The sequence below is a fragment of the Panthera leo genome, chromosome A2 (assembly GCF_018350215.1).
Source record: "Panthera leo isolate Ple1 chromosome A2, P.leo_Ple1_pat1.1, whole genome shotgun sequence".
Taxonomy (NCBI): domain Eukaryota; kingdom Metazoa; phylum Chordata; class Mammalia; order Carnivora; family Felidae; genus Panthera; species Panthera leo.
Window position 1 is genome coordinate 156,509,235 of NC_056680.1, and position 27,286 is coordinate 156,536,520.

Here is a 27,286-nt window from a genome sequence, read left to right on the forward strand (position 1 = left end):
ATCAGGACAGATGCCAACTCTTGCTTTATGATTCCCAAGAGTTTGGGCAGCTTTTCTGTTTGTTACAGCCTCAGAGGTTGTACAAGGGATTAAAAGGAATTGACGAGTGGTAAAAACCCCATTCAAACCTTTTTTACTGAACCTATAGGTTAAGCATAGGTTAGTTCGAATGGATTTGGAAATCCTACTGAGACCATTCGTGATTTTATATTTTGATTTGAATTATGATGAAGGTATCTTCCCAGCTGTTTCATCCGCTTTGTGAAAAGTAGCATGCTATAATGGAAGAGTCCGAGAACCCAAGTCAAGAGACCATCTTGCTGTACTGCCATAGTTCAGCCTGTCCATGTCTCGGTTTCCTTAAGTGTAAAAGGCAGGACTGGACCCAGTAATCTCAAAGTCCTATCCAGCTCTGCAATATAGGATTCTCTATCTCCTACTGGATTGCCTTCCTCGATTGAGCATCATTGTATGATTTTTCACATAGAGCCCTCACATAGTCACCTTTTAAGCTGGATCATTATAGTTCTTCCGTGGACATTCTACTGCTCTGTTTCATCTTTAGGAGTGCCCAGGAGTAGCATTGCATTGCAGCTTTGTGCAAAGGTAAGAATAATGGTATAAACTTTGTCCTCTACCCAATTAAGGATGATACAACACGATAGTCTCATGTTTGTTAACACATTCTGTTTTCTACCCATCCTAAAATATAATTTAGCTGGCTTAATTTTTAGAAAAATTATCACTGTAGTAAGATGGGACTCACTTATCCTAAAGAAGTTGACACGACTGAAAAATCTAAAATAGGGATGGTTTTAGAGAAGTTCAATTGAAGTTTTCACTATTTTCATAAAGCCAGCTTTTTATTATTAATATGATATATTAATATGTATATACTGTATGTAAATTAGCAATTGGTTCTTCTTAATAGCTGTAATAATTAACATAATCCACGTTATTTGTTCAAACCAGTATTTGACTACTGGCCATGTGGCTCGAACAGAGCTGTATCCCAATCTTTATATTTTCTAGGCAAATTCTCCCTTATTTTCCCAAAGAGATAAAATGTCAACTTCTGAATGATACACACGCAAAGAATTTTCTTAGTTGAATGACTACTTCTTTGTTTGAAGTTGCTAAGGCTTTCTGGGTGTCTTTGAAGCTGACATTTGTAAGACTAAAACTGCCTTTAGATATTTAATATGTATTCATTTAATTGGGTTATTCTCACCTAATCTGGGAGATTAAAAGGCAATTGGCTTCTGCCTGTCTTTTGTTTTAAAAACAAAAACCAAACAAAAACTTAGATATGAGTAACCTCTACTCAGTTGAATTGCTAAATTTTCTATCCTTTGGGTTTTGGAGAATTGGGTATAGGTCTACTTATTGTTTCTTCTTTCTTCAGATTTCCATAATTCAACACAACTTATTCTTGAATTCTGATTGATGTCATTATCTTAGAAACAGCAATTTCTTATAAGAGATTGTGCAAACAACCATTACCAACATGTTTGGGACAGAATTACATCTGAGGCACGTATGAATATACAGTGTTTTTGCTTTTGTTTTTTTTTTTTAATTTGTTTTATCATTTATTTACTTTTGAGACAGAGAGAGAGCATGAACAGGGGAGGGTCAGAGAAAGAGGGAGACACAGAATCTGAAACAGGCTCCAGGCTCTGAGCTGTCAGCACAGAGCCCGACGCGGGGCTCGAACTCACGGACTGCGAGATCATGACCTGAGCCGAAGTCAGCTGCTCAACCGACTGAGCCACCCAGGCGCCCCTGTTTTTGTTTTTGTTTTTAAGCAAAACCATGCACATGGATAGTGTCTTCAAGAGACATCAAGGATAGTTCTTTATTGCCCTTTTCTGGATTGTAACATGCCTGGAGTTTAGCAGATTTATGCTGAATTATTTCCTTTGCGCCCTTGACCACACTGAATTTCCATCTATCACTTTTACCACTAACACAGCTTAGAATGCTGTTCTTTAAAATTTATTTTCACCATTAACTCTTCACTTACAGTTAACTATGATCTTAAGTTTTTTTATTGTGTACTATTTGCTGTGGTCATTTGTAATAATTTTAATAATTTCAGCCTACATGTTAATATCTGGAAGGCTCACAGTTTGAGATGTATTTATTTCCCCTAATTTTGCGTTGTCTCTGAAACAATTCTAGATCCATGATTCAAAACAAAGTGGATATTGGTCCCATGATGAGTGATTTTTTTTTTTTTTTAGCCTTTGGGATAGAAGTTGGTTAAAAGTCTTTGAAAATCTAAAAGAAAATATACTCACTGGCTCCCCTTCTTTCACACGTAGATTTATTCCCTTGAAATGAGCCCAGTTTCCTCTGATCCCTTGTTGCTCTATCTATAATAGTCTGTACTCTTTTAAGTATTAAGTGATACTCCCCTTATCATAACTTTCTCTCGTTAATGACATTAGAAATGCAGCAGTTGGGTACGGTGGCCTTTTCTAGACAACTACTTCTCACCCACCCACCCCAGGACACATCGCTGAGACTTGTGTTCTTCAAACCTCTACATAAATGTCTGTTGGTTCTATCACTAACAGTGCAGTGACCCTAGAGTTTCATTTGCTGTAAACATGACTCAGGAGCTGCGTGATTCCAGCAACTCCAAGGCTGGTGTTGAATGTAATCCTCTAACTCTGAAATCAGGTGTGGGGGGGGGTGGGGCAAAGGTTACCAGCCAATGAGCTAACGAGGAACAGATGCCAAGTTCAGTCCTGACTCAAATGTACTGAGAACGTTCTCTGCACTAGCAAGTTTTTGACCCACTTCTTCCAACCCTCCCGTTTTAAATGGCATTTACGGAGTGGACATTTCTCTAGCCGGTCCCTTGGAAGAGGGGGAAGCAAAGCATCCATTCACTGTGCCGAATTCCCAGGGAGCGTTGCAAAAAAACGAGGCCACGATCACAAAGAAGACTCAGGGAATGCAGGTGAGTGGACGAGGGTGTTTATTCCTTCTGGGTGGCCTGTGAGCAGAGAATGTGCGGAGAAAAGGAGCTGGCTTGGTGTGCCTATAAACTTTTTCCAAGCTGGCAAAGGAGCTCGGCGGGAGTGACTCTGATCCCTGATGCTTTGTGGATGAGTCATGGGCCTGAGGGCAGAGCCTGCTGCTGGGAGGGGCAGCACCGTCTGGCCCACAACCTTCCCCAGGAGCACCAATGGGCAGATAAATATTTTCCTGGCAGTTTACCCGCGCCTCTCAGAGGGCAATTATCTCTGAACAATGCAGATGGAAATTCAGAAGTACAGTGGGAGCCGAGTCAGCTTACTGCACGGAGGTGGATGCTCTAAATCTGCTCACAGACCGAGGGGCTCTCAGACACCAGGGAGAAAGCTCACAATCCTCTGGAAAAGGAGGCCGCGAGCAACAGAGAGGCCAGGGGTTACTGCAGTAGAGTCCACCAATTCAGCAAGAGGCTTTCACCCTCAGAGAAGCAGACGGTCCCGGGGAGAAGGAAGAAAATGCAGAGGGCAGAGAAAGCAGGGACCCTTGGATGGGGTTCATCCAGGCGCTTCCGGAGAGGTTTCTTATTGAGGTCAGCTTGTGGTGAGGAGGAGGGAGTCATCCACTGTTGGAGTCCAAAGAACCCTTGGGATCTTTGTGTCTAATGGCCTCACTTGTCACGGTGGAGCCTGGAGAGGGGAGGGGACTTGCCTACGGTCACACAGCCAGTTAGTTACAAACTACCAATCGGAATGGCCCTAGCCCGATGTTCTCCTCTAGGATTTCAGCAAGTGTCTGTCATTGTAATGTTCGTGCTCATTACAAAAGGTTGAAGGGGACTTGCGATAAAATTCAAGGATTGAGGAAACAGAACACGGGTGGGCCGATTATTTCGGGGAAAGGGGGAGGAGGTGGAGGTCAGACACGTGGAATTGTTAGTAGCCAGATTTGGCCAGGCCACAGACTGGAACGAAGGTAAGGTGTGGTTTTCACAGCTGTTTGTCATCCTAGCACAGGAGGGCCTTAAAGAACTAGCGGGTCCCCGGAGCACGTGTGCACGTGGGTGTGTGTCTGTGTGTAAAGAGGCAGCTGTTTGCTTTTCGGGTAGGAGAGGACACAAGAGGCTCTTTACTAGAACGTGGAATTTATACAGAGAGACGGCTTTCTCCCCTTGAAATACAATAACACTGGCACTAACAAAAGGAGGGAAAAGATGGAGTTTTCCAGTTGAACATCACGAGAAATGGATGTATAAAATATTTGTTAAAAACATTTGACAACAGTCCTTTAATTTGATGCCAGGGACATTTCTTAGTTCGCCGGGTATGAAAATGTACTTGGTTTCACCAGTTCAAATGATTAAGAGTTAAAAGAAGTAACAGAAAAGTCCACCCAAAATGAACAACGCATCAGAAGGTGGACAAATCGGAATGCCTGGGAACATTAGACGCTTATTACTGTTGAAAGTTCTCAAGGGGGCCCTACAGATGGCAGCCCTGGCAGGCTACGGGGATATGGACTGGGGAAAGGGAGCCACGCTGGAGAGAAGGATGCCCTGGATAGAATTTGATGGGAGGGATGACATGAGCCACAATTGGGCGAAAGTGCACCAGAAAGGACTGTGGAATCTCTGTGGGTGGGAATTCCATTCTCAGATAATAAAACTGTTGGCAGAGGAATGTACTTGAGGCAACTTGACTGAGAGACAAATAAAATGTGAAAACTACAAATGAAGACACACAGGCTGCAATGCCAAGGCAGGAACCAGTTCCCCTGGACTTCTGTATCTTGTCAATCATACTCCTAGATGCCTGGGCTCTAAAAGCCAGAGTCAGAGCCAGATTTGACATTCTCTCCTCCCTGCCCGCACAATCAAATTCCATTGATGGATTCATAGCATCGCTCACCTTGACCATTCCCCTCATGTTCTCCTACCACTGTTTTAGTCTCAACACCGAATTCCTAGACACTGGAATGACTTTCTACTCCCAAACTTTTGACCCATCTTTCTGGAGGAATGTGCTATATTATATTTGACTGCATCTACTAGGTAATAAGACTTGGCCAGAGCCAGAGACAGCTTGGCCATCCAGCTCCCACGGTACCCCTCATACTGCCTCTTACACACCCTTCGCCTCCCTCTCCGCCTACTCTGTCCATGCATTCCAGCACCCTTTCCACTTTGATAAGATGCGGTTGGGTGTTCCCTTTCCCTGCTGCCTCTTCTCTCCCCTCTCACAGTAGTGTCTCTGTTTCAAATTAAGCACTGCTGAGTCTTTAAGTCATTTAAACACAGACCTAGGATCTATAGAAAGATTTGATTCTAAATCTAATCTAGGTTACGCCCATTGATTACGCTCACCCCACCTTCTGACCTTCTGTATTCTCTCCCCCCTCCAGAATGATCAAAATACGTTGCTTCTTGAAGTTGGCGCCTCCTGACATAGGTTTACATCCTGTCCAAAATGTATTTCTTTTGCAACTTTGGGCAAATATTTAAACCTCTCCAAGTCTCTGATTGTCACCTGTCAAATGAATAATACCTTCCAGGATTGTTTTGAAATGAGGTTCCCTATTAGAGAGCTAGCTAGGTAATCAATAAGTGCTAAATAAATGGTTACCATCATCATTAATATTTTGTCGAAGGACCAATTCTGGGCAAAGTAAGGAAGCTCTTTCAGTTCCTCGTGTGATCTTGTAAACACACAAAGTTATCTATCATCAATAGCCTTTTACCTATTAAGGCTCTTTAAATGAAATATTGCATTCAGGAAGCAAGACTCTTATCTGCATTTGGTGAAGTGGAAAATAAATACTTAAGACTTCTCTCTAGATTTGGTTAAGGTATTCTTAGAAAATCATTTAAACCTCAGTGCCTTCCTCTCTAAATTGGGGTAATTATATATAACATGCACAATTCTTTGTTCAACCTCCTCTCCAGACCTACTGACCCAATTTGGCTTTTGATCTTTGCCCATTCAACGCCTCTTCCAGATCATTTCACCCCTACTGTTAGGCCATTCCTTATCTACCTCAATGCCATCTTTTCTTCTAGCCCATTCTGCTGTCCTTCATTGGTGTTTCCATGAGTCCACCCTAAGACCACTTTGATCCATGCTACACGCTGGGCAATTTTGTCTGGTCTCTTGACCTCAACTAGCATTTTCTATGCCGAAGAGGCCAGTAGTTGCTACAGGCCCTTTAGTTCTTGTCTCTCTCACAGAGCCTAATTCCATAGTTTTCTCCCCAGACACATCCACCCAGATAACCACAGGCAATTCGGCCTCAACATACACAACAGACCGGTTTCCCTGTCCCCAACTTTGCTCCGTGCCCATTATGTCCTTTCTCAGTTGACAGAATTTCTTAGTTACAAGGTCTTTTTCCTCTTCCTTTCCTCTTTGACTCCTTTCAACAAATTATCCATCACATCAACATTTATTCCAGCTCTTTAATATCTCTCCGATCGGACCCTCTTCTACCTTTACACCACCTACTCTCAGCTCTCATCTCTCACTTGGACTGATTCGGTAGTCTTGTCTGGTTTCCCTGCATCTCCCTTCTGAGCCCTCTAATCTCCTTCTCCATTTGTCTTTCTACATTTTTTTTTTAACGTTTATTTATTTTTGAGACAGAGAGAGACAGAACATGAATAGGGGAGGGTCGGAGAGAGAGGGAGACACAGAATCTGAAATAGGCTCCAGGCTCTGAGCTGTCAGCACATAGTCCAACACAGGGCTCGAACTCATGAACCATGAGATCATGACCTGAGACGAAGTTGGACACTTAACTGACTGAGCCACCCAGCCCCCACCCCTGCCATTTGTCTTTCTAAAATACAATTCTTGGCAAGTCATGTTCATGAGTTGCAACTGCTGATGTCTCTAATCGTCCACGGATTATAGCTCAAAGATCTTAGCTTTGGACTTGAGGCTTTCCCCACTCTTCCTCACCAGCCTCCTTTTCTACCACAGGCCCTCTACTGGCCTCTCCTACACACACCCCCAGCCACTCTAAACTCCCTGATCATCGTTCCAGTCTCAGTGGCCTTACACTCACTATACCTTCTGCCTGACATTCCCTTTCCTGTCTTCTCTGCTTACCCAAATTCTACTCTTCCTTCACGAGTAATGCCTTGGACTCTGAAACTTTCTCAGCCCCCTCAGACATGGCTGCTCTCCCCTTGTGAATTTTCATCACACTTTGTCCACGGGCAGCCCTGCACCACACGGCCCTCCTGTATTGTAATGGTCCTTGTTGTTGCCACCCTCCCCAGCAAGAGTGCTGTATCTGAAGCTGGAAAGACTTTTTATTTATCTTTGTGTTCACCCGGTACTGGGGTGCCTGTAATTCCCCATTGGATGATGGAACGGATTTCTCTGTCTATATTTCTCAGGACTTTGTTATGAAAGAGAAGAGGGTATTTTTGAAACAATATAAAATAAACTACAAGAACCCCTAAATCTCCCAGACTGTCCCTCTATTCTAAAACAACACCCCTTCCAGGTGAGTGAAGATGTTTCATTTCTAGGAACTCACTCTTCTTTTTTGTTTAATGTTTATTTTTGAGAGCGAGAAAGAGAGAGACACACACACAGAATCCAAAGCAGGCTCCAGGCTCCGAGCTGTCAGTGCAGAGCCTGACACAGAGCTTGAACTCAGCAACCCATGAGATCATGACCTGAGCCCAAGTCAGATGCTTAATCAACCGAGCCACCCCGGTGCCCCCAGACTGATTCTTAATTAATCAAGGACATTTAAGACTTGGAGTGGAATCACCCAAAACAAAATTGTCTTTTGCAGCCTGTTTTTATGTGTTCCTTTTATGCAAAAAATATTAAAATACACAGTCAGAAATAAATTATAGTGGACTATCTCAGAAATACATAAGAAATTTGGCTAATAGGAAAAAACATAATAGGACTCCAAGAGATGTCAGAGTGTTTTTAGACAAGTGTGGAGCCTGTAGGGAAGATTATACTCGTGGGCAGGAGGGGATGCTGAGTGAACCAGTTTCCTACAGTGAACCCACGACGGCTCTGGAACCTGAACTGCCAGAAAGCTGAGCAGACAGCTGGAGGCATCTTCCTGGACGGTCTTTGAATTGTGAAGCTCTCACGGACACAGATGTCCTTAGCAAAGGGCTCCAGCCAGGGTTGCCAGATTTAGCAAATAAAAATACCAAACATCCAAATAGTGCAGGAAGCATACTTAAAATAAAAAATCATTTGTTGTTTATTTGCAGTTCAAATTTAACTGGGCATCTTATATTTTATCTGACAAACCCAGCTGCAACCCAAGTGACTTTAGTATCTTTGAACCTGGTATTTATGGCTCTAGGATGTTTTGAAGGAAGAATTAGTCTGGGCTTTCTGACTATAAACAACCAGAATAGTTTCAGACGTAATGAAACTGGTGGTCGATTGCCATCTGGTGGAAAATTTGTGATAGTGCAGGCTTAAATTGGAGGGCTATGTCTTTTTCCAGAGTCTTCCTGGAAGGATTCTGCTCTGGCCCACTGCAAAGCCCTGAGATCCTAGTGCTGACAGGGTGATGGCAAGAAGATGAGGGTGTGGTGGGGGAAGGAGAGGGAGGAGGGGTGCTGGGATGTGGTTTGCCCTGCCATCTAAGGAGACGAGTGGCCTGGCCACTGTGGCTCACCGGCACACAGATTTTGCTCCTGCAATCCAGGCAAAACCAAAACAAAAGCTAGAGCTAATTGTAAGAAGACCAGCATCCTCCCAAATGAGGATGGGTCAGACATTAAGTGGAACTATCAAAAATAAATTTACACAGGGGCGCCTGGGTGGCTCAGTCAGTTAAGTGTCTGACTTCGGCTCAGGTCATGATCTCACCATCATGACCTCACACAAGTTTGAGCCCCGTGCCAGGCTCTGTGCTGACAGCTCAGAGCCTGCTTCTGATCCTCTGTCCCCCTCTCTCTCATTCCACTCTCCCTCTGCCCCTCCCCTGCTTGCTTTCTCTCCAAAACAAATTTTTAATTTTATAAAAAAATTTTTTTAAAGACCCAGCTATGTCTCATAACACAAGTCCTTTCATATCTCAGTATACATATTCTAATCTCTAAATTAAGGCTGTTGATGCCTGGTTGTTGTAGTCCTTGAGTGGCAGGAAGAGAGGACGGCTAGAAGAACAGAGCTACTCAACACCGTTGGTCTAGGAACTCGAACAGAGATGTGCACACACATGTTTTTTGGGTAACCAAGAAGTTTCTCCATTTACAAATATTTTGACTTTTCAGTTAAGACTCTATAACTATTATGATGCAAATACGTGTAAGTTTTTGAAAAACAAAGTATTTTCCAATAATCAGAGCATTTGCAAGTCCCAAATAGCACCCACACACACACTCCCCAAACGCACTGATGTAGTTTGAATCAATGGCCCTCAAATCTTACCTACTTGGGCACAGTAGGGCCAGCAGATATGGGGTGCTAAATATATATATATATATATATATATATATATATATATATGAATATCTTCTTCTTGGTGCTCCCACCTCTCATTCCTACTCCCTCTCCCAAAAGAAGAGCTGTGGAAAGATAAGTTCTGGTTCACAACACGGAGACTTGACCTGAAATATCCTTGGGTGTCTCTCGTAATCCTATCCCTACAATGCCCAAATTCCAGAGAGACGCTGGTACTCAAATTTGCTCAGGTTCAGTCCTGAGTTTGGGAATAAGAGTTAATGTCAGGAGTGAAAAACAGGCCCAAGATGCCTGATTTCCCCTCCAGTAGGAGATGGGCCCAGGAAAGATGCCAGGTTCCATGGGGTCATGCCCAACGGGGACCTCACTTGGGGCACTTAGGACTGCATCCCACAACCGGCCAGCTGAGTGGATGGTGGTGAAAGAAATGCAGCTCTTAGTGGGGAGACACAGAGCTGCACAGAGAGGCCCAAGAATGCACTAGTCTACCACTTACAACAGACATGCGTTTGTCTGGCAAGGAAAGGAAACAACAGAAATGTACACAGCATTCAGAAATCATAGGGACCATCCCTTTCTCAGGGTGGTCACACAGAGGTGTGGACAAGAGGGCGGGCCGGCCCTCATCCTTCTCCAATCAGGCCCAGCAAGGTGAGCCCACAGAGGGGAAATGTCCGATTTCCCCCCGGGTCAGGAGACTCTGCAGTCTGTCCTGACATCGCTGTCTCCTGGAGGGGGCACCAAGCCTCTCCCGCTCCTCCACACTGCTTGGCCCCTCACTTAGGGGCCACAGCTGTCCTTCTCCTCCGCTCGGAGCTCCTCGGCTGCGGGTGGCCCCTCCACACAGGGGGCAGGCTGCTCCTCTGGGGCCCTGCCGAGGAAGGGTCCCGTTTCGGGCCTGGCCCCTTCGGGCAGCCGGGTGACACCTGGGGAAGGCTGCCTGCTCAGGGCCGGAGCATAGGGGGCTGGGAGCAGATCAGGGAAGTAGCCGTCCCCTCCAGGGGGCTGCCCCAGGGCCTGCGGACAGAAAGGACCAGGGAAAGGCAGTTCTGGAAAGCAAGGGTCATTCCAGGGGACTGTACCTGCGGGGTCAAAGAGTGCAGGAAAGGTGAGAGAGGATTAAGTGTCTCCCCCACGGCTGGACATTCTCTGTGACAGACTCTCCTCCTCCCCCCTCCTCCTCCCCCCTCCTCCTCCCCCCTCCTCCTCCCCCCTCCTCCTCCCCCCTCCTCCTCCCCCCTCCTCCTCCCCCCTCCTCCTCCCCCCTCCTCCTCCCCCCTCCTCCTCCCCCCTCCTCCTCCCCCCTCCTCCTCCCCTCCTCCTCCTCCCCTCCTCCTCCCCCCTCCTCCTCCCCCCTCCTCCTCCCCCCTCCTCCTCCCCCCTCCTCCTCCTCCTCCCCCTCCTCCTCCTCCCCTCCTCCTCCTCCCCTCCTCCTCCTCCCCCCACAGAAACCCAGCTTAGGAACCCAGTGCCAGTGTGGGTGAAGTCCTAGCACCAGGAGCTCCCTGCCCTCGGGCCGGGCACCCTCCTGCCTCTAAGTCCTGAGGTCTGGGAACATCGACACAGAGGGGGTCGTGGGCCAGGCTGAGCGCCCCCTCACGCAGGCAGCAGGGAGACTGGGAACAGACTCTTTCTTCCCCTTCTACTGGAATTTAGTCTTACGACGACGGTTGCGTCCGGATTTCAGAGGTCCGAGTGGCCCGTCTGAATGCTCAGATCAGCTGCCAAGGATTTCCCTCATGCGGTTGCTAATCCTCCACCAATCCCTTCCCGGTATGGGGATATTATTCCCATTTGAGAGCCAGGCAAACCGAGAGTCGGCAACGCTGGGAATGGCCGAGCCTGACTTCAGAACTCCCAGCTCCAAGGCTCTCGCTCTGCCCTGCAGCCTTTCGGGAAACTTAACAAGCACTTCATAGAGACGACCAGGGGCAGGGGCAAGGAAAGCGGTCCACTTGCTGCCTCGGCCAGCCCTTCGGCTAAGTGAGGTGGTCTGCCCCTTGTCACGGTCCTCGGTCATGACTCACCTGCATTCCCAGCAGGTGGCTGAAGCACCGTCTGCCCTGACGGAGGCGGCGGCCCTGGGAAGTAGCCCTGTGATGTCCCCGCACTGGGGCCATAGGGCGAGGTGAAGAGGGGGTCATCTGGCAGCAGAGGCTGCAGGGGGTGGGGCATGGGGAAGGGGAAGGGGTGCAGGTAGGAGAACTGGGGCTGAGGCTGTTGGTAGAGCTGGCTCTGTGGAGCCTGGGAGAACAGGAACGGTCCCGGCTGGGCGCTCTGTTGGTAATCCTGGGGCTCCAGCTCCTCCAAGTATGAGCAGGTGGATGGTGGGGTGACACTGTGGGGGACAAAGGAGTGTCTGGTGAGGCTCACGGGAGCCTCCTCGTTGTGACCACACAGTAGGTGAGTCCCTTCCCATCTCCATGACCCCAGACTCGCTTCCTCCTTTCTCTTCCTGTTCTTGGCTTCTCGCCCTCATGCCTACACTGTTGCTATGATATTCTAGATCTTTCCCACTCTAAATCCACTTTCCGTTTAATCCTCGTCACAAGCATGATTCCTCGCTTCTCTCAGCTCACCCTTCCCCAACCAAGCTCTGTCTTTTCTCCTTCTATACCCCTCCCACAATAACTCGGAGGACCACCCCCAGTAGGTTCCATACCTTGTCCCCCAGGAGCCATCTTTGTGGCCGCTGTCACTGCCTGGGGTATCCAGCAGCAGAGGCATCATTTGGGGGGTGGGGACAGGGCCAAGGGGAAAAGGAAGGTTGACTCTTCGAACTGGCGGAGGGCTGAAGAGCGGTGGGGTCACTGCTACCCTCTGAGTACTCTCACTCTGTTGGGTTGGGGCCAGAGTGTGCTCAGAGGCCAGCAGCATGGGAGGCTCTAGGAATCAAGGTCAGACGAGTTACAAGGGTAGGAGAAGGAGGCGGCAGATTTGGGGTGTGCCATGCCTAGTTCTCCTTGAATAGGCCCCACTGGACCAAAACACTGGACAGCTTTGGCGCACTCTCACGTCTAGCCAGAAAGGACTTGGTCTTTGCCGTCTTTCCAGCTGCCACTTCCCTCACATTACCCTCAGCAAGTATTCAGCTAACCTGCAAGAGAATCCAGAGGGGGTTCCTGAGGGAAGGTACCAGGCTCTGGGTCCATGGGCACAGCGGCTGGCAGCTCAGTTGCAGAGCTGGAGGCAGACAGAACGAAGACTGGAGCTCTAGTGTCTCTGCATTTAGACCAGGGCTCAGTGCAGGGCACAGGACACCAGATTCCCAAAAACTGCCTTCGTACAAGACCCTGGCAACTTCCTGACCCTCCTCCATCCAAGGTCTCTCTAAATATCGGCCAACAGCTCCAGGCCTCATGGCCAGCTTTCCAATGCGATCTCCTAGACCCCAGGCGCCCAGCTTCTACCCCCTTCCTACCTCTACCTCCTGGGTGATCCGGGAAGAGGAGAGATCTGTACCTGCACTGACCGCTGGCCCCGGTAGGGGCGGGGTCTGCAGGGCTGTCCTTGTCCTCCTTGCCATTCAGCTTCTCCACTTTCCGCCACTTTGCCCTGCGATTCTGGAACCACACCTATAGGGGAGAGACCCTAGAAATGTTCGAGGAGCACAGCAGAGACTCAGACTCAGGTTCTGACTGTCGCACAATGAGCTACGGGACTTTAGGAGGTCGCTTTACCACCCTGCTTCAGAGGCCTTTCTCTGCAAGATTGGTTTTATGAAAAGATTCATCTAGATAGCCGAGGTATCTTCCTCTTCTAAGCTGAGGCTGTGGCAATGTGGAAACAGGCGAGAACGCAGCCAGATCGGAGACCTAACCTTGGCCCCTATGGGGTGAGGTCGAGCACCTGCCCTACTCCTTCAAGGGTACCAGTTGGTGGTTTCTCCACACCCTGATGCCAGTTGGCCAGCCCCCTTTACCATGATGCGTTGGGGGGTAACCCCCACAGTCTGGGCAATCTCCCGGCGCTTATCACTGTCTGGGTAGTGGTCTTCTTGGAAGATCCTTTCTAGCTCCTCCAGCTGGTCTGGAAGAGAAGAAACTTGCATAAGGACAAACAACAGGAGAAAGATGCCTTCCAAATGGGACCATTGTCCCCAACTCAAGGGTCTTCCCAGAGGCTTGCAACAAAGTTCCCTATTGGGCTGGGGCCTTCTGTCTCTCCTGGGATTTGTGGCAGGGAACTGTGTATTTACTTTCACTAATCTGTTCCCAATTTCACTTTTTTTTTTCCCCCTTTTTGAGAAAGGGAGAGGGCCCAAGTCAGTGAATGGGAGAGAAAGAGAAGTAGGGCTCACCCGGGGCTCATGTTTTACCCGAAGCGGGGCTCAAGCTCACCTGATGTGTGGCTTGACCTTACCAACTATGAGATCATGACCTGAGCCTAAGCCAGATGCTTAATGACTGAGACACCCAGGCGCCCCCCAATTTCACTTTCTGATGAGGCAACCCAATGTTCCCTTTGAGGGTCAGAGGTCGTGGCTCTGCCATAGGTGGAGAGAGGAATCAGGACAAGGGGATGTACAAACTAACCACACTGCAATCTCCTGGAGCTACAATGTTCTGTGTTGAGCCCTCCTTTCCCAGAGAGGACACCTGCACTCTTACATTTCCTTTCAACTTTGGGGACTTACCTGAGCGGTATAAGGTCCGGGTCTTTTTCCGAACTTGGCAGGTCACTTCCAGGGACCTCTTCTGATCTGTGTTTTGGCTGTTCTGAGCCAATGTGCTGAGGAGGTTAGCCAGATGGCAGGGCCCCCGGCCTGACCCACAAGGCACTGGGTTGTGTGCGGCACGGGCTGAGTGGGTGACACCAGGAGACGGTGTGGAGGCCAGACCCGCGGCACTGGGTATTTTCTGCTTACTGGAGGTTGGAGAGTAGGACCTCTTCCCTGGCTTTGCCTCTTTCACTGGGAAGGAACAGCCTTCCCCAGGAGGCTGGGGTCCCGGTGGGGCCAGAGATGTGTCTTTGTGGAGAGTCCCCGAACCAGATGGCTGGCCCCCTCTCCTGGTATCTGTCCCAGATGGTTCTCCAGGGGGATCTGATGGTGGCTTCTCCCCGGGGACGATGCAGGAGGGGGGCAGTTCCTCACTTGGGGCATCCTGAGTGCAGGGGGCTGAACTCTGCCGCAGTTCCTTTTTTGGCCCAGCAGCCAGGGGCTTGTCTCCACCTTCCTGGCCTGTGGGGACCATCACCCACTGACCTTAGCACCGGGAGAAGGAAAAGCCTGGACTAAGGATGTGCGGCTTCCTGCTCTGCAGCCTGTGTCCTGTTTGGCCTCAACCTTTCACTTGTGCACTTGTCAGAAAGGGTAAAGATTCTAGGCTTGGCTGCTGTAGAGATCAAACTAGATAGCCCGCTGCTTTGTAAAATGTGAGCAAATAGATGCAACCAGAAGGGGGCCTGAGCTCACACACACAGATGGTAGGAGGGCTATCCCGATTTGGGGGGCACTTACTTTCTGGGAACTGCCTTTTCTCCCCTCCCACCCCCAGACACCTGGCATGTGAGTTGAGGGACAGGCATCTGTTCAGGCATTGCTAAGGGACAAATGTTGAAGCTGGGTGTGAACTTGGAAGAGGAGGGAGAGACTGCTTCTAAGACTGGATCTCATTCCTGCTGCAGGAATGCTGCTGAAATTGGGGGCTCTCCAGAAGCCCAGGCAAGGACAGCAAGGGAACTCAGGGGGACAGGCATCCTCACCATCCACAGAGGTCACTCTGCCCCTGCCAACTCTCCCCAACCCTGTGTGCACCCTCCTGCCCGTCCCTGCAAAGCAGAACCTCACTGTGGCCTTGGGCGCGGGCCACCCCTCCCTGGTCAGGTAAGGAAGTGTGATCCAGCCACACCGGGCTTGCACCGAAAGCCCCCTTCCGCTCATCTTCCAGCTCGTCTGTCTGTCTTGAGGCTGGGTCTCATTCACCAGCCACTTACCACGTCCCAGGATCTGTGCTAAGCACTTTTCAAAGACTAGCACAGTGTGCACCTAAGCCCTGTGAGGAAGGCACGGTTGATAGCTCATTCTAACAGATGAGGACATACAGATTACAAAATTGAGTGATTTGCGGGAATCGTCCAGCAAAGAGCGCTTAGTCGTCATGCAGAGTCCTTCCTGGGGTCCCCAGAACCTCTCCAGTTCACCTTCCTCACAATCCCCAGATGCTTTATCATTCCCCCCAAATTGGAAAAATTTTAAGTAGATGCGGACTAGCGACTAACAACTGCTGTTATTTTAATGAAAATTACGTAAGATAGACCATCTAAAGGAATGCGAATTTCTAACGACGTGTAAAGAAAGGTGGACCTTCGGGGGCGAAGGTGCCTTGTCAGGTTGTTTCCTAGGGTGCATCAGACCCGTCTAGCAGAACGGGGCCCGGGGCTGGTGAGGAGTGGGCGCCGGCCTGCGCGGCGGGGAAGGGACAGGCTGGATGGTGGCCTGGGGAAGGAGGGACACGCTGGGTCGGGCTTCCCGCATTTTAGGCGAGCTTGGAGCCTAGCAAATCTGGTACGCGGTAGGTGCTCAATAAACGAGACCTATCAGCGTGATGTAGCCCCGGTAGGAAAGGAGAAGGGTGTCGGAACCTGGACACGAAGGGGCCCGGGGCTCGGGGCCCCGCGTGCAGAGAGATGGGAACCTGCAGGAGGGAGGGCGCGCGGCGGCGGGCCTCCCTCCGCACCCCCAGCCCCGCGGCCCGGCGCCAGACCCCCTTCCCAAGCGCGCCCCACGCTCACCCCGCCGTTCCGGGCAGGGCTCCTGCACCGGTTCCATGGCCCGAACTCGCGCCGCCGCGACTCGCCGCGCTGCCCCCGCGCCGCCTAATGAAGCCTCGCGGGCGGGCAGGTGCGCGGGGTCCGCACGGGCCCCGGGGCGCCCGAGCCCGCGCCCCTCACCCCGCCGACAGGGCGAGGCCCACCCGGGCGCGTGGGGCAGCTGCAGGGCCGCGCCCGCCCCCGCCGGCCCGAGGGCGGCCCAGGTGTGCGGCCCGCCGCCCCTCCCCTCGGCCCGCGCCTCCGCGCCGCGGGGCCGCCTGCCCCCGACGGCTGGCGTACGGTCCCGGGAGCTCGGCGGTGACTCGGCACCGGGCCCTCCGTGCAAACTGGGGGAAGGCCACCCACCCTGGAGCGCTCATCCAGGGAGCGCCCCACGCCGGGCTGTCCGCGTCCCCGCGGCTCACCGAGGCTGCCCCGGAGCCCCCACCCCTCCACTCGCCTGAGAGCACAGAGCTGGCCTCCGGCGACGACGAGCAAGAAGGAGCCCGTGCTGCCGGGTAAGCCGCACCGAACCCGCGGCGTGGCCGGGGCACCACCACACACGCGCCGGAGGCCTCGGGGGGCGGCGGGGAGGCCCGGCTGGCCCAGGTTTTGTGGTCGCTCGCCCCCCCCCCCCCCCCCCCCCCGCGCTTGGATAGCCTACCACATGTGATCTTTGAGAACCACGTTGAGCCTCACGAGGGAGCGCTCACACGGGTGATGTTTGTAACTCCTAGTTCATAGCATGTTTCTTGCCTTTAAGGAAAATTCAGAATTTAAAATTCTCCTTGCTGCCTCCTTATGTCTGCGTCTGCCCACCCGTGGGAAGTGCTGGACAGATTGAAACAGGTGCTTGGAGCTGGGCATAGGCTGGGGAGGTGTGTGTGGGGGTGAGGGTGGGGAGTTGGGGGGGGGGGGGTGGTCCAGACCGAGCTCCAGGTGTTTTGCGTTAAGGGTTTAAAAGACTCTGGACACCACGTGCTTTCCTGCTACAATCACCTATCCATCCATTTCCCTGCGCGCCCGTTCCGTTGAGGGGCTTGGCTTGCACACTTCGCCTTGGAAGAGGGGCCAAAGCTTTCGTTCTTTTTGCAACAGAAACAATCAAACGGCTTAATCTCATGACTGTATGATGAAAATTTCAGGAGTCTGATGTTTCAGTCTGACTCCTCTAAGACTAATGTTCTCCGGTAAATAAGGGGCTTAGAAATAGGGCCCAGTTTCTCAGCCAGAAAGGGAGCACTGGAGGCCTCGTGACCAAGGCGTGGGGAGCAGTGAGTTTACAGGAAAAATCAGAACGGTGATACGGTTGTAAATGGAGCCCAATAGTCTGCTTGATTACACATTTATGGGACACCTGCTGTATGCCAGGTGCTGCGCACAAGTCCGTTCCTTGCCTGCAGAAGCTTACTGGTGGAGAGGGGGCTTGAACGGCGCTCCAGGTAAGTGGACTGTGTCAATCCAGTGTGGTCAGTGGTGAGTTAGATGTACACACAGGTTCTTAGGAGCACAGAGGAGCAGGGAGCTTTCCTGGCCTAGGATGGAGGGAGCAGGGAAGGTGAGGGGGACAGAGGAGCTGTGAGCTGAAGGTTAAAAGGAGGTTGGTTCATTGCAAACCTTACCTTGTCCCAGCCCTACTTAAAACCCTGCAGTGGTCCCTGCCTGCCCAGGAGGTAAAGACCAGTCTCCCTACTGGGACAGGAGGCTTCCAAATCCTGGCCCTTTTCTTTCAGCCTCAGCTTACCTGCTTTCCTGTGCCAAAGTACTCCAGTTTTACTCTTTTGACCCACTGTTCTGAGTGTTCCTAACCTTTCCCTAGGTCAGAATTTTTTTTTTAACGTTTATTCAGTTTTGATTGAAAGAGAGCGTGCACTGGGGAGGGGCAGAGAGAGAGGGAGACACAGTATCCCAAGCAGGTGCCAGGCTCTGAACTGTCAGCACAGAACCCAACTCGGGGCTCGAACCCACGGGCTGTGATCATGACCTGAGCCAAAGCTGGTGCTTAACCGACTGAACCACCCAGGAGCCCCCAGATCAGAATGTCTTAGGGAATTTGTTTAAAATATGGCTCTCAGGCCACATTCCCAGAAATTTAAATTGGTGGGTCTAGAGAGGGACCCAGAAATAGCCATTGTAACAAGCCCCTCAGGTGATTTTTATTCATGTTAGAGTTTGAGACACTGCTAGACCTTTCAAAAACAAAGTCAATTAAAATCATCCTGGGAGGGGAGAGTGGAGGAAGCAGGTGGTGGGGGCTTATATGGAGGAAAAGGACCTTTTCACCTTCACTGAAGTGTCTGTGGCAGCTAGGAGCCAGGAACACTTAATTTGTTAATGGGTTATCCTACTACGTTAAACTAAGAATAAATCATTCTTCTCTATTACATATGTTGTGTTTGCTCTCACTGCGTGGTCGCCCTCTGCCTGGGCGAGGGTTGGAAAAGCAAAGACTCAAATCACCCACAGATTGAACGCCACCCTTAAGATTCAGGGTCTAATTGTACCAAAGTGTTTGTGTTTAAGGGAATTGGAGATGTTGGCATTTTTCTAAACACATAGATCGCTGAACCTGTTGGGCTTGGAGTATTGCATTAGAAAAATTTAAGGTTTCTTCCTTTGTTGATATTCTTGGCTTGCTGTTGTGTGGCTTTTTTTTTTTTTTTTTTTTATAAATATCGTAGCGTTTGTTGATTTACATGAAAATTTGCTCTAATGGCTACAAGTGAATTTGGCCTCCTAAGGCTTAGGAGAACATCTTCGTGAGTTTCCTTGGGAAGGGGTAGCGTTGCTGGTACATGCTGTTAAAAGTTCCCCCTGATACAGTCCGCTTACCTGTAGTACTGTTCAAGCCCCCCTTCCAGCCCCAAGGGCAGGAAGACCACTCTTCACAGGGAGGGTGAGAACGTGTTGTTTGAGGAGCACTTGGGAATATTTATTTCTAAGTCTTGTTTGGTTAGATTTCATCTTTGTGATCGTCACACAACTTCATATGCTCACCTGGCTTAGTGGGTGGGGTTTTTTATTTTTACTTGGAGGGAGTGGTTCTTAGTTTTTGGAGTCAAATTCTAAACCACCACTCACCCTCTCATCAAGAGCCATTTAGTCCGACATCTCTGTCTTCCCTTGGAGGAGAATAACGGACAAAAAAGAAACACGTCTGGTGCTACTAAGCAAAGTCAGCAGACGTTTCCTGGGTCTGTGTAGAGCTGACTCTACCATGAGGGTGGGCAAGTGGAATCAGCATTCTTTGTCCTTCTTCTCTTTCCACAGTGAGAACGATAACCAGAAGGTGGCTGGTTAAGAGAAATGTCGAAGCAGAAACAGGGTCGTTTGCTCTCGTTTTACCTGCCACGCCCAGGCGTGGCAGGCCTGGGACCAGAGAGGCAAGAGTAAAGTTGTGAAAGACAGAAATCTGAACGGGCCCTGGGCGGGGAGAGGGCCCGGTCACAGCACACGGGGCGGCGAGGGCCCGGAAACAACCGGGAGGCGAGGCACCTGTCCAAGGCAGAGGGTGGGGGCAGGGGTTCGAGGGCAGCTGGAAGCAGTCACAGGTTCAAGGACCAGGGCGCCCTGAGCCTGAAGAGGGCAAAGGGCCGGATGATCAGATGAACGCTGTGGGCCCATGACGACCAAGCTGATGATGGCTGGTGCCCAGTGGCCTCCTTTGGAAATCCCAGGAAAGGACGGTTTGAGGTCGCCGGTGAGGGGCATTGAGAACACCTGGCTGAAGGGAGCCAGCCTGGCAGGGAGAAAACAGGTGCCGGCATGAGTTAGCCTCATAACCTCTAACCCCCGGGCCCCAAACACTCAAGATTTTATGCTTCTACCAAGAACAGGGACCATGTTTAAGACGTGGGGTTGCTAAGATAGGATGAAAACAGAGAGGGAGGCAAACTGTAAGAGACTCTTTTTTTTTTAAATTTTTTTTTAATGTTTATTTAATTTCTGAGACAGAGAAAGAGCATGAGTGGGGAGGGGCAGAGAGAGAGGGAGACACAGAATCCGAAGCAGGTTCCAGGCTCTGAGCTGTCAGCACAGAGTCCGACATGGGGCCCGAACTCACAAACCGTGAGATCATGACCTGAGCTGAAGTCGGTCTCTCAACCGACTGAGCCACCCAGGCGCCCCAGGAGAGTCTTAAATACAGAGAATAAACTGAGGGTTGTTGGAGGCGTGTTGGGTGGGGGATGGGCATGAAGGAGGGCACTTGTTGGGATGAGCTCTGGGTATCATATGTAAGTGATGAATCACTGAATTCTACTCCTGAGATCCTTATTGCACTCTATGTTAACTGACTTGGATTTAAATAAGGTTAAAAAAAAAAAGTCATAAGAGAAAGAGAGGGGGTCTCCCTTTGCTGCTGCTTGTTTTTAATCAGCCTGTAGTAATAATAAACCACGTTGCGTGTGTTTTGTGATTTAGTTAGTACTTTCTCCTCTGAGCCTCTCTTCCCAGTATTCCAGAACTTTGGAGAAACTTCTGTGCCATGCTAGTCTACTCCAGGATGGCGAGGTTCTAGCAGTAACTGTTGCATGGCATCCAAGATGCCTCAGAACCTGGCCCCAACCTTCCCCTGGCCCCCCAGTCTCCTCACAGGCTCTTGTTCTAAGCTCGTCCTTTCTCAGAATGGCTCTTGCCACCTCACGCCTCAGGGCCACAGATGGTGTCATTTTATAGGCATGAAACGCCATCCTTCCCTTTTATTTCTGTCAGCGTCTTACTCATACTTCAAAGCCCAGCCCAGATAGTCTCTGTTCTGTGAAGCCATCTCAACTTTCCACAGCCCGAATGAGCGGCGTCCTCCCACTGTGCTGGGTTAGCCTTGACTTGACCGCGCTCAACACAGGCTGACCTGAGAGCCTTGTATGTTCTCTGCGGGAATGTGAGTTCCTGAGTGATAACCTGCATCTGTTCGTGCCCGGCACTTTCTTCTTGTTTTACAAATACCAACTCATTGAATCCTCGTAATAACCCAGGGAGGTACTCTTATTAGCCACGTTGTATGGAAGAAACCGTGGCATAGAGCTTGAGTACTTTGTCAAGGTCACACGGCTGGTAAGTGACACACCCAGGATTTGAACCCGGTTAGTCTGGTTCCCACCCATCCTCCTAGCCACTAGGCTATACTGCTTATTTATATTTCCATCACGGCCCTTCAGTGCTCAGCACAGCGATTTACACTTGCAGGGGGGGTGGGGGGTGGGGGGGCATTGTTCCTTGACCAAAAATTAATCACCACTGTCAAGAGTTAGGGCAGGAGGATGGGAGGCGGCTGTGGCTCTTCAGGGAGCCGCAGTGATGGGAATTTTCTGAAGCTGGGCCAGTGACTGTCCCGTGAGTCTACACGTGAGATAAAATTTTGTAGAACTAGATGTATACACACACACACACACACAGGAATGTATATCAAGTTGGGGACAGCTGAGTAAGCTCTATGGCTAGTGCCAACATATGTCTCCTGGTGTGACCTTATTTCATACTTACGTACAGTGTTTACCACCACAAGGGGGGAATGGGTATGACTCCGTGGGATCTCTCCGTATCATTCCTAACAATTGCATGTGAATATACAATTATCTCAAAAAAATTTTAAAAATCTTTAATGTTTAGTTTTGAGAGAGAGTGCGAGTTGGGGAGGGGCAGAGAGCAAGGGAGACACAGAATCTGAAATTGGAAACTGGCTCCAGGCTCCGAGCTGTCAGCACAGAGCCCAATGCGGGGCTTGAACCCACGGACTGCTGCAAGATCATGACCTGAGCCAAAGTTGGACACTGAACCGATGGAGGCACCCCTCAAAAAAATTTTTTTGTTGATCCCAGTTTATTGTTTTAAAAATAAATAAACATTTCATTTATTTTTATTTTTTAAATTTTTTTTCATGTTTGTTTCTTTTTGAGAGAGAGAGAGAGACAGAGCAGGAGCAGGGGATGGGCAGAGAGAGAGAGGGAGGCACAGAATCCGAAGCAGGCTCCAGGCTCTGAGCTGTCGGCACAACAGGGCTTGAACTCATGAACCATGAGATCATGACCTGAGCCGAGGTCGGACGCTTAACCGACTGAGCCACCTAGGTGCTCCATTAATAATTTATGCTCCATAAATTTTTTAAAAAATGTTTGTTTATTTAGAGAAAACATGAGCAGGGGAGGGGCAGAGAGAGAGGGAGACAGAATCCCAAGCAGGCTCCATGGTGTCAGTGCAGAGCCTGACACGGGGCTTGATCTCACAGGCTTCGAGATCGTGACCTGAGCTGAAATCGAGAGTCAGATGCTGAATGGACTGAGCCACTCAGGTGCCTTGATCCCAGTGTTCTGACCACAAATTCAGTTCTTCTGGACTCACGTTTAATTCACAGAGATAACATTTTGTGTATAAGTAGCACTACTAACCTTTTGTTGGCGATAATTTTAAAACATTTAGATTTAAATTATATTTATTTCTTCAGGGCTGTGGATAGGAACGCAGAGGAATGTCTATCTAACTTGTTTTAAAAAGTAAAATAGTGGTGCCTGACTGGCTCAGTTGGTAGAGCATTTGACTCTTGATCTCAGGGTCATGAGTTCAAGCCCCGAGCTGGGCAGGGAGCCTAGTTAAAATAAATTTTAAAATGTTTTTTTAAAAAAGGTAAAACAATAACAATGTCTCTGTTATAATAGGAATGCAAATTTATTAGGAAAATATTGATAAATACAGAAGGATTAGAAAAGGAAAAACAATTTTTCAATTGTATTTCAATATTGGCGTTGAAATTCAATATTTCAATCTGTATTGTTCCAGCCTTCAGAATTTATTGAGTGACGCTGTAATTTAACTAGTCTCCACCTATTGGAAAAAACATTTAAAGCTTTACATTTCTCAAAACTAAAAAAGCAAATTTGTAATAAACCTTCTGATTTTTTCTCTGGCAGACTTTTTTTTTTTTTTTTAAATCTCTTCCAATTAGTGATTGATTTGATTTTGTCCTTTTTTTTTCTTTTCTTTTTTTTTTTTTATTACAGTCCCAACTGAACCTGTGAGGAGCCACAAAGTTGTTCGTTGCACAGAAACAGACAGGCAGCTAGGCTGGCAAGTGTTCAGCTAAAGTGTTTCCTCAAGGAGGAGTCAGGGATTCTGAGGTCATAAACTTGACAGGCCAGCAGGGCAGCTTTTTAAGAGAGTAGGGTTCCCTGAACACGTTTTTTTTCCTCGTGTGGTATCCTGGGGCTAGACCTCTGCCGGTGGCCTGGTGGATTTCTCTGGTGTTCAGGTCTGGGTCGGCGACCCCCAGGAAAAAGTGCTCTGCCAGGGGACCGTAGTGTGTGGGAAGAGAGCGCCGTCTTCTGGCCACATCGTGGTCCTCACGGTTCCGCTGGTTCTTTCGGGACACGGACCCCTGTCCTCCTGGGCTGTGAAGCCATCCTTGTCCCCCATGACCCAGGTGCCCTCCAGGTCTGGTGAGTAGTGTGGAAGGTGAGGTCCCGTCGTGGTCAGCAGGCTCCTCTGCTCTTTGGGGGCTCCAGGTTTTTAGGTCCGCTCATCTTCGGGTGACCGTTCGAAGTCCATGGGGTCACAGATGACCTGCCCCTGTCTTCAAATGCCTCCTGGTGCTTGTGTGGACTAGCGTGGTCTAGAAGCTAGGAGAGGCTTCCTTTGCATGGAGCCGGGGAGCGGGGGGAAATCCTGGGCTCGCCTATTGTGAGGTAGAGAATCCAAACGATGGGAGGTGAGCTTGATCGCCTGAGAAACAATTCTGCCCGCAAAACCTGTCGTTCAGTTCGTTGGAAAGACAAGGCAGCAAGAGAACCAGATAGGCTGCCAGACCCAGTCTTCGGTTTGCAAAAGGGTGCCGATCGGTCGCTCGATCGTCTCTATCTCGCAAACAGGGGTTGCCGCGTGTGCTGTTACCTTGGTGCGCGGGAGTGCGCGCCACGGGGCCCCCCGAGTTTCGGCAGGCTGCCGACGCAGGCCCAGGGACAGGGGAAGAGGGCAACAGAGATGGGGGAAGCCATATTTAGAATTAGAGACGAACTAAACCTGGTCACATACGTCTTAAGTCTAGTGACCGAATTTCGGATCTGCGCTCTTTCGAGATCCTGCGGGGCCCGATTTGTTGGCCTCTGTTGATTGGGGCGTGAGAGCCAGGGCGGGCGCTGGTGCCTTTCAGACTTCTCAAACCGAACCTGAGTCTCAACCCGAACTCCTGATTCCCACCCAGAATGTGTGACACTTCTAGTCCTCTTCATCTTTGCACCACCCACCTGGTCGGAATTACCCTCGATTTCGCTCTCTCCCTCCCAGCTGACAGATAAATTGTCAAAAACCAGTTCGACCTCCCTGGTGCATCTCCAACGCTTTAACCTCCTTCTGCCGCCACCGCTCTGGTCCAAGCCCTTCCTCTCCTGCCGGTCCCTCAGCGACAGCCTCCTAGACTTATCTCCTTGTCTCCACTCCTGTTGTGCTGTAATCCATTCCCCACAGACTTACCCCGCAGGCTGAAAACATAAACTGAGCCACATGTCATCCTTCTGTTTATAGTTATAAGGACTTTCCGCTGCACCCAGAGGAAAACACAGCCTTCCTGCTAGAGTCCTGCATGATCATGATTGGGCTCCAGCGTACCGCTCCGACTGAATCCCGGGTGACTACCCTTGGCCTTCAAGCACCTCGAGCACAACCAAGTTGCTCCTGTCTCGGGGTCTTACGTATGTGCTCCCTGTGCTCGGAAACTGTTGGTTCCCGCTCAGATCTGAGCTTGAACGCTGTCCCTCAGTGAGGCCTCCTTTGGCCGCACTGTCTACTTAACACCTGCCTCCTAATCTTTTCTCTTTGCTTCCGTTACAAGTCTTTTTCAAAAAATGTATCAACGTTTTTATTTTAGTTCCAGTATAGTAAACTATATTAGTTTCAGGTGTATGATAGAATGATTCAACACTTCTGTACATCACCCGGTGCTCATCGTGACAAGTGCATTTCTTAATCCTCATCACCTATTGCCCCGTCCCCCACCCCCTCCCCTCTGGTAACTACCAGTTCTCTATAGTTAAGAATGTGTTTCTTGGTCTCTCTCTCTCTCTCTTTTTTCCTTTGCTCATTTTTTTCTTAAATTCCACTTATGAGCGAAATCATGTGTCTTTCTGTGACTTACTTATTTCACTTAGCATATACTCTCTAGCTCCATCCATGCTGTGCCAAATGGCAAGATTTCATTCTTTTTTATGGCTGAGGAGTATTGTGCCTCGTGTGTGTATACGTGTGTGTATGTGTGTGTGCACACGCGCCACCTTTTCTTTTTCCATTCATCTGTTAATGGACGGTTGGGCTGCTTCCTTAATTTTGCTCTTGTAAATCATACTGCAATAATCATAGGGTTGCTTGTATCCTTTTGAATCAGTGTTTTTGTATTTTTTTTTGGGGGGGGTAAGTATCCAGTAGTGCACTTGCTGGATCATAGGGTAGTTCTTTTTTAATTTCAGGGGGACCCTCCACGCTGTTTTCCACGGTGGCTTCACCAGTTTGCATTCCCACCAGCAGTGCAAGAAGGTTCCTTTCTCGCCTATTCTTTCCAACACCTGTTACCTATCGTGTTGTTGATTTTAGCCATTCTGACGTGTGTGAGGTGATATCTCATTGTAGTTTTGATTTGCAGTTCCCTAATGATGAGCTATGTCGGGCATCTTTTCATGTGTCCATTGGCCATCTGTGGGTCGTCTATGGAGAAATGTCTGTTCATGTCTTTTGCTCATTTTAAAATTAGATTATTTTGGTTTTGGGGTGTTAATATATTTTGGATACTAACCGTTACCGGATATGCCATTTGCAATTATCTTCTCCCGTCAAAATATTGCCTTTTAAAAGTTTTGTTGATTCCTTCACTGTGCAGAAGCTTTTTATTTTGATGTAGCTCTAATAGTTTATTTTTGCTTTTACTTCCCTTGCCTCAGGAGACATACCTAGAAAAAATGTTTCTAGGGCTGATGTCAGAGATGTTGCTGCTCTCTCCTAGGATTTTTATGGTTTCAGGTCTCACATTTAGGTCTTTCATCCATTTTGAGTTTATTTTTGTTTATGGTACAAGAAAGTGGTCCAGTTTTGTTCTTTGGCATGTTGTTGTCAATTTTCCCTCACATCATTTGTTAAAGACACTTGTCTCTTTTCCCATTGTATATTCTTCCCTCCTTTGTCATAGATTAATTGACCCTATCATTGTGGGTTTATTTCTGAGTTTTCTATTCTGTTCTGTTGATCCGTGTGTCTATTTTTGTGTCAGTGCCGTACTATTTTAATTACAGCTTTGTAATCTTTTGAAGTCTGGAATTGTGATGCCTCCAGCTTTGCTTTTCTTTTTCAAGATTATTTGGTTATTCAGGGTCTTTTGTGTTTCCATACATATTTTAGGGTTATTTATTCTAGTTCTCTGAAAAATGCTATTGGCTTTTTGATAGGGATTGCATTAAGTGTGTAGATTGCTTTGGGTGGTATAGACATTTTAACAATAGAGGTCCTTCCAATCCATGAGCCTGGAATGTCTTTCCATTTCTATGTGTCATCTTCAGTTTCTTTCATCAGTGTTTTATAGTTTTCAGAGTATACGTCTTTCACCTCTTTGGTTAGGTTTATTCCTAGGTATCTGATTATTTTTGATACAATTGTAAATGAGATTATTTTCTTAATTTCACTTTCTTCTGCTTTGTTTTTAGTGTATCTGAATGCAACAGATTTCTATGCATTGATTTGGTATCCTGTGACTTTACTGAATTCGTTTATCAGTTCTAGTAGTTGTTTGGTGGAGTCTTGAGGGTTTTCTGTATATGGTATCATGTCATCTGCAAATAGTGTAGTGAATGTTTTACATCTTCCTTACCAATTTGGATGCCTTTTATTTCCTTCTGTTTGATTGCTGGGGCTAGGACTTCCAGTACAATGTTGAATAAAAATGGTGAGTGCATATCCTTGTCTTGTTCCTGACCTTGGAGGAAAGGCTCTCAGGTTTTCCGCATTGAGTATGATGTTGGCTGTGGGTTTTTCTTATAAGATCTTTGTTATGTTTCCTCTAAACCTACTTTGTTGAGGATTTTTTTAAATGTTTATTTATTTTGAGAGAGAGAGAGAGAGAGATTGTG

At 48.7% G+C, this 27,286-nt stretch overlaps 1 protein-coding gene across 1 annotated transcript; it reads right to left on the minus strand.

Moving 5' to 3' along the window:
- Nucleotides 1–10,217: 10,217 nt before the first annotated feature.
- Nucleotides 10,218–23,690, minus strand: NOBOX (NOBOX oogenesis homeobox; the record flags this gene model as incomplete). The annotated part of the gene is made up of 13 exons (XM_042927362.1): nt 10,218–10,519; nt 11,465–11,775; nt 12,100–12,322; nt 12,535–12,620; nt 12,900–13,012; nt 13,180–13,207; nt 13,310–13,466; nt 14,074–14,643; nt 16,173–16,537; nt 16,651–16,765; nt 19,407–19,559; nt 19,646–19,929; nt 23,449–23,690. Coding segments are annotated over 13 exons (2,949 nt in total), but the record flags the coding sequence as incomplete, so codon positions are not given.
- Nucleotides 23,691–27,286: the final 3,596 nt, after the last annotated feature.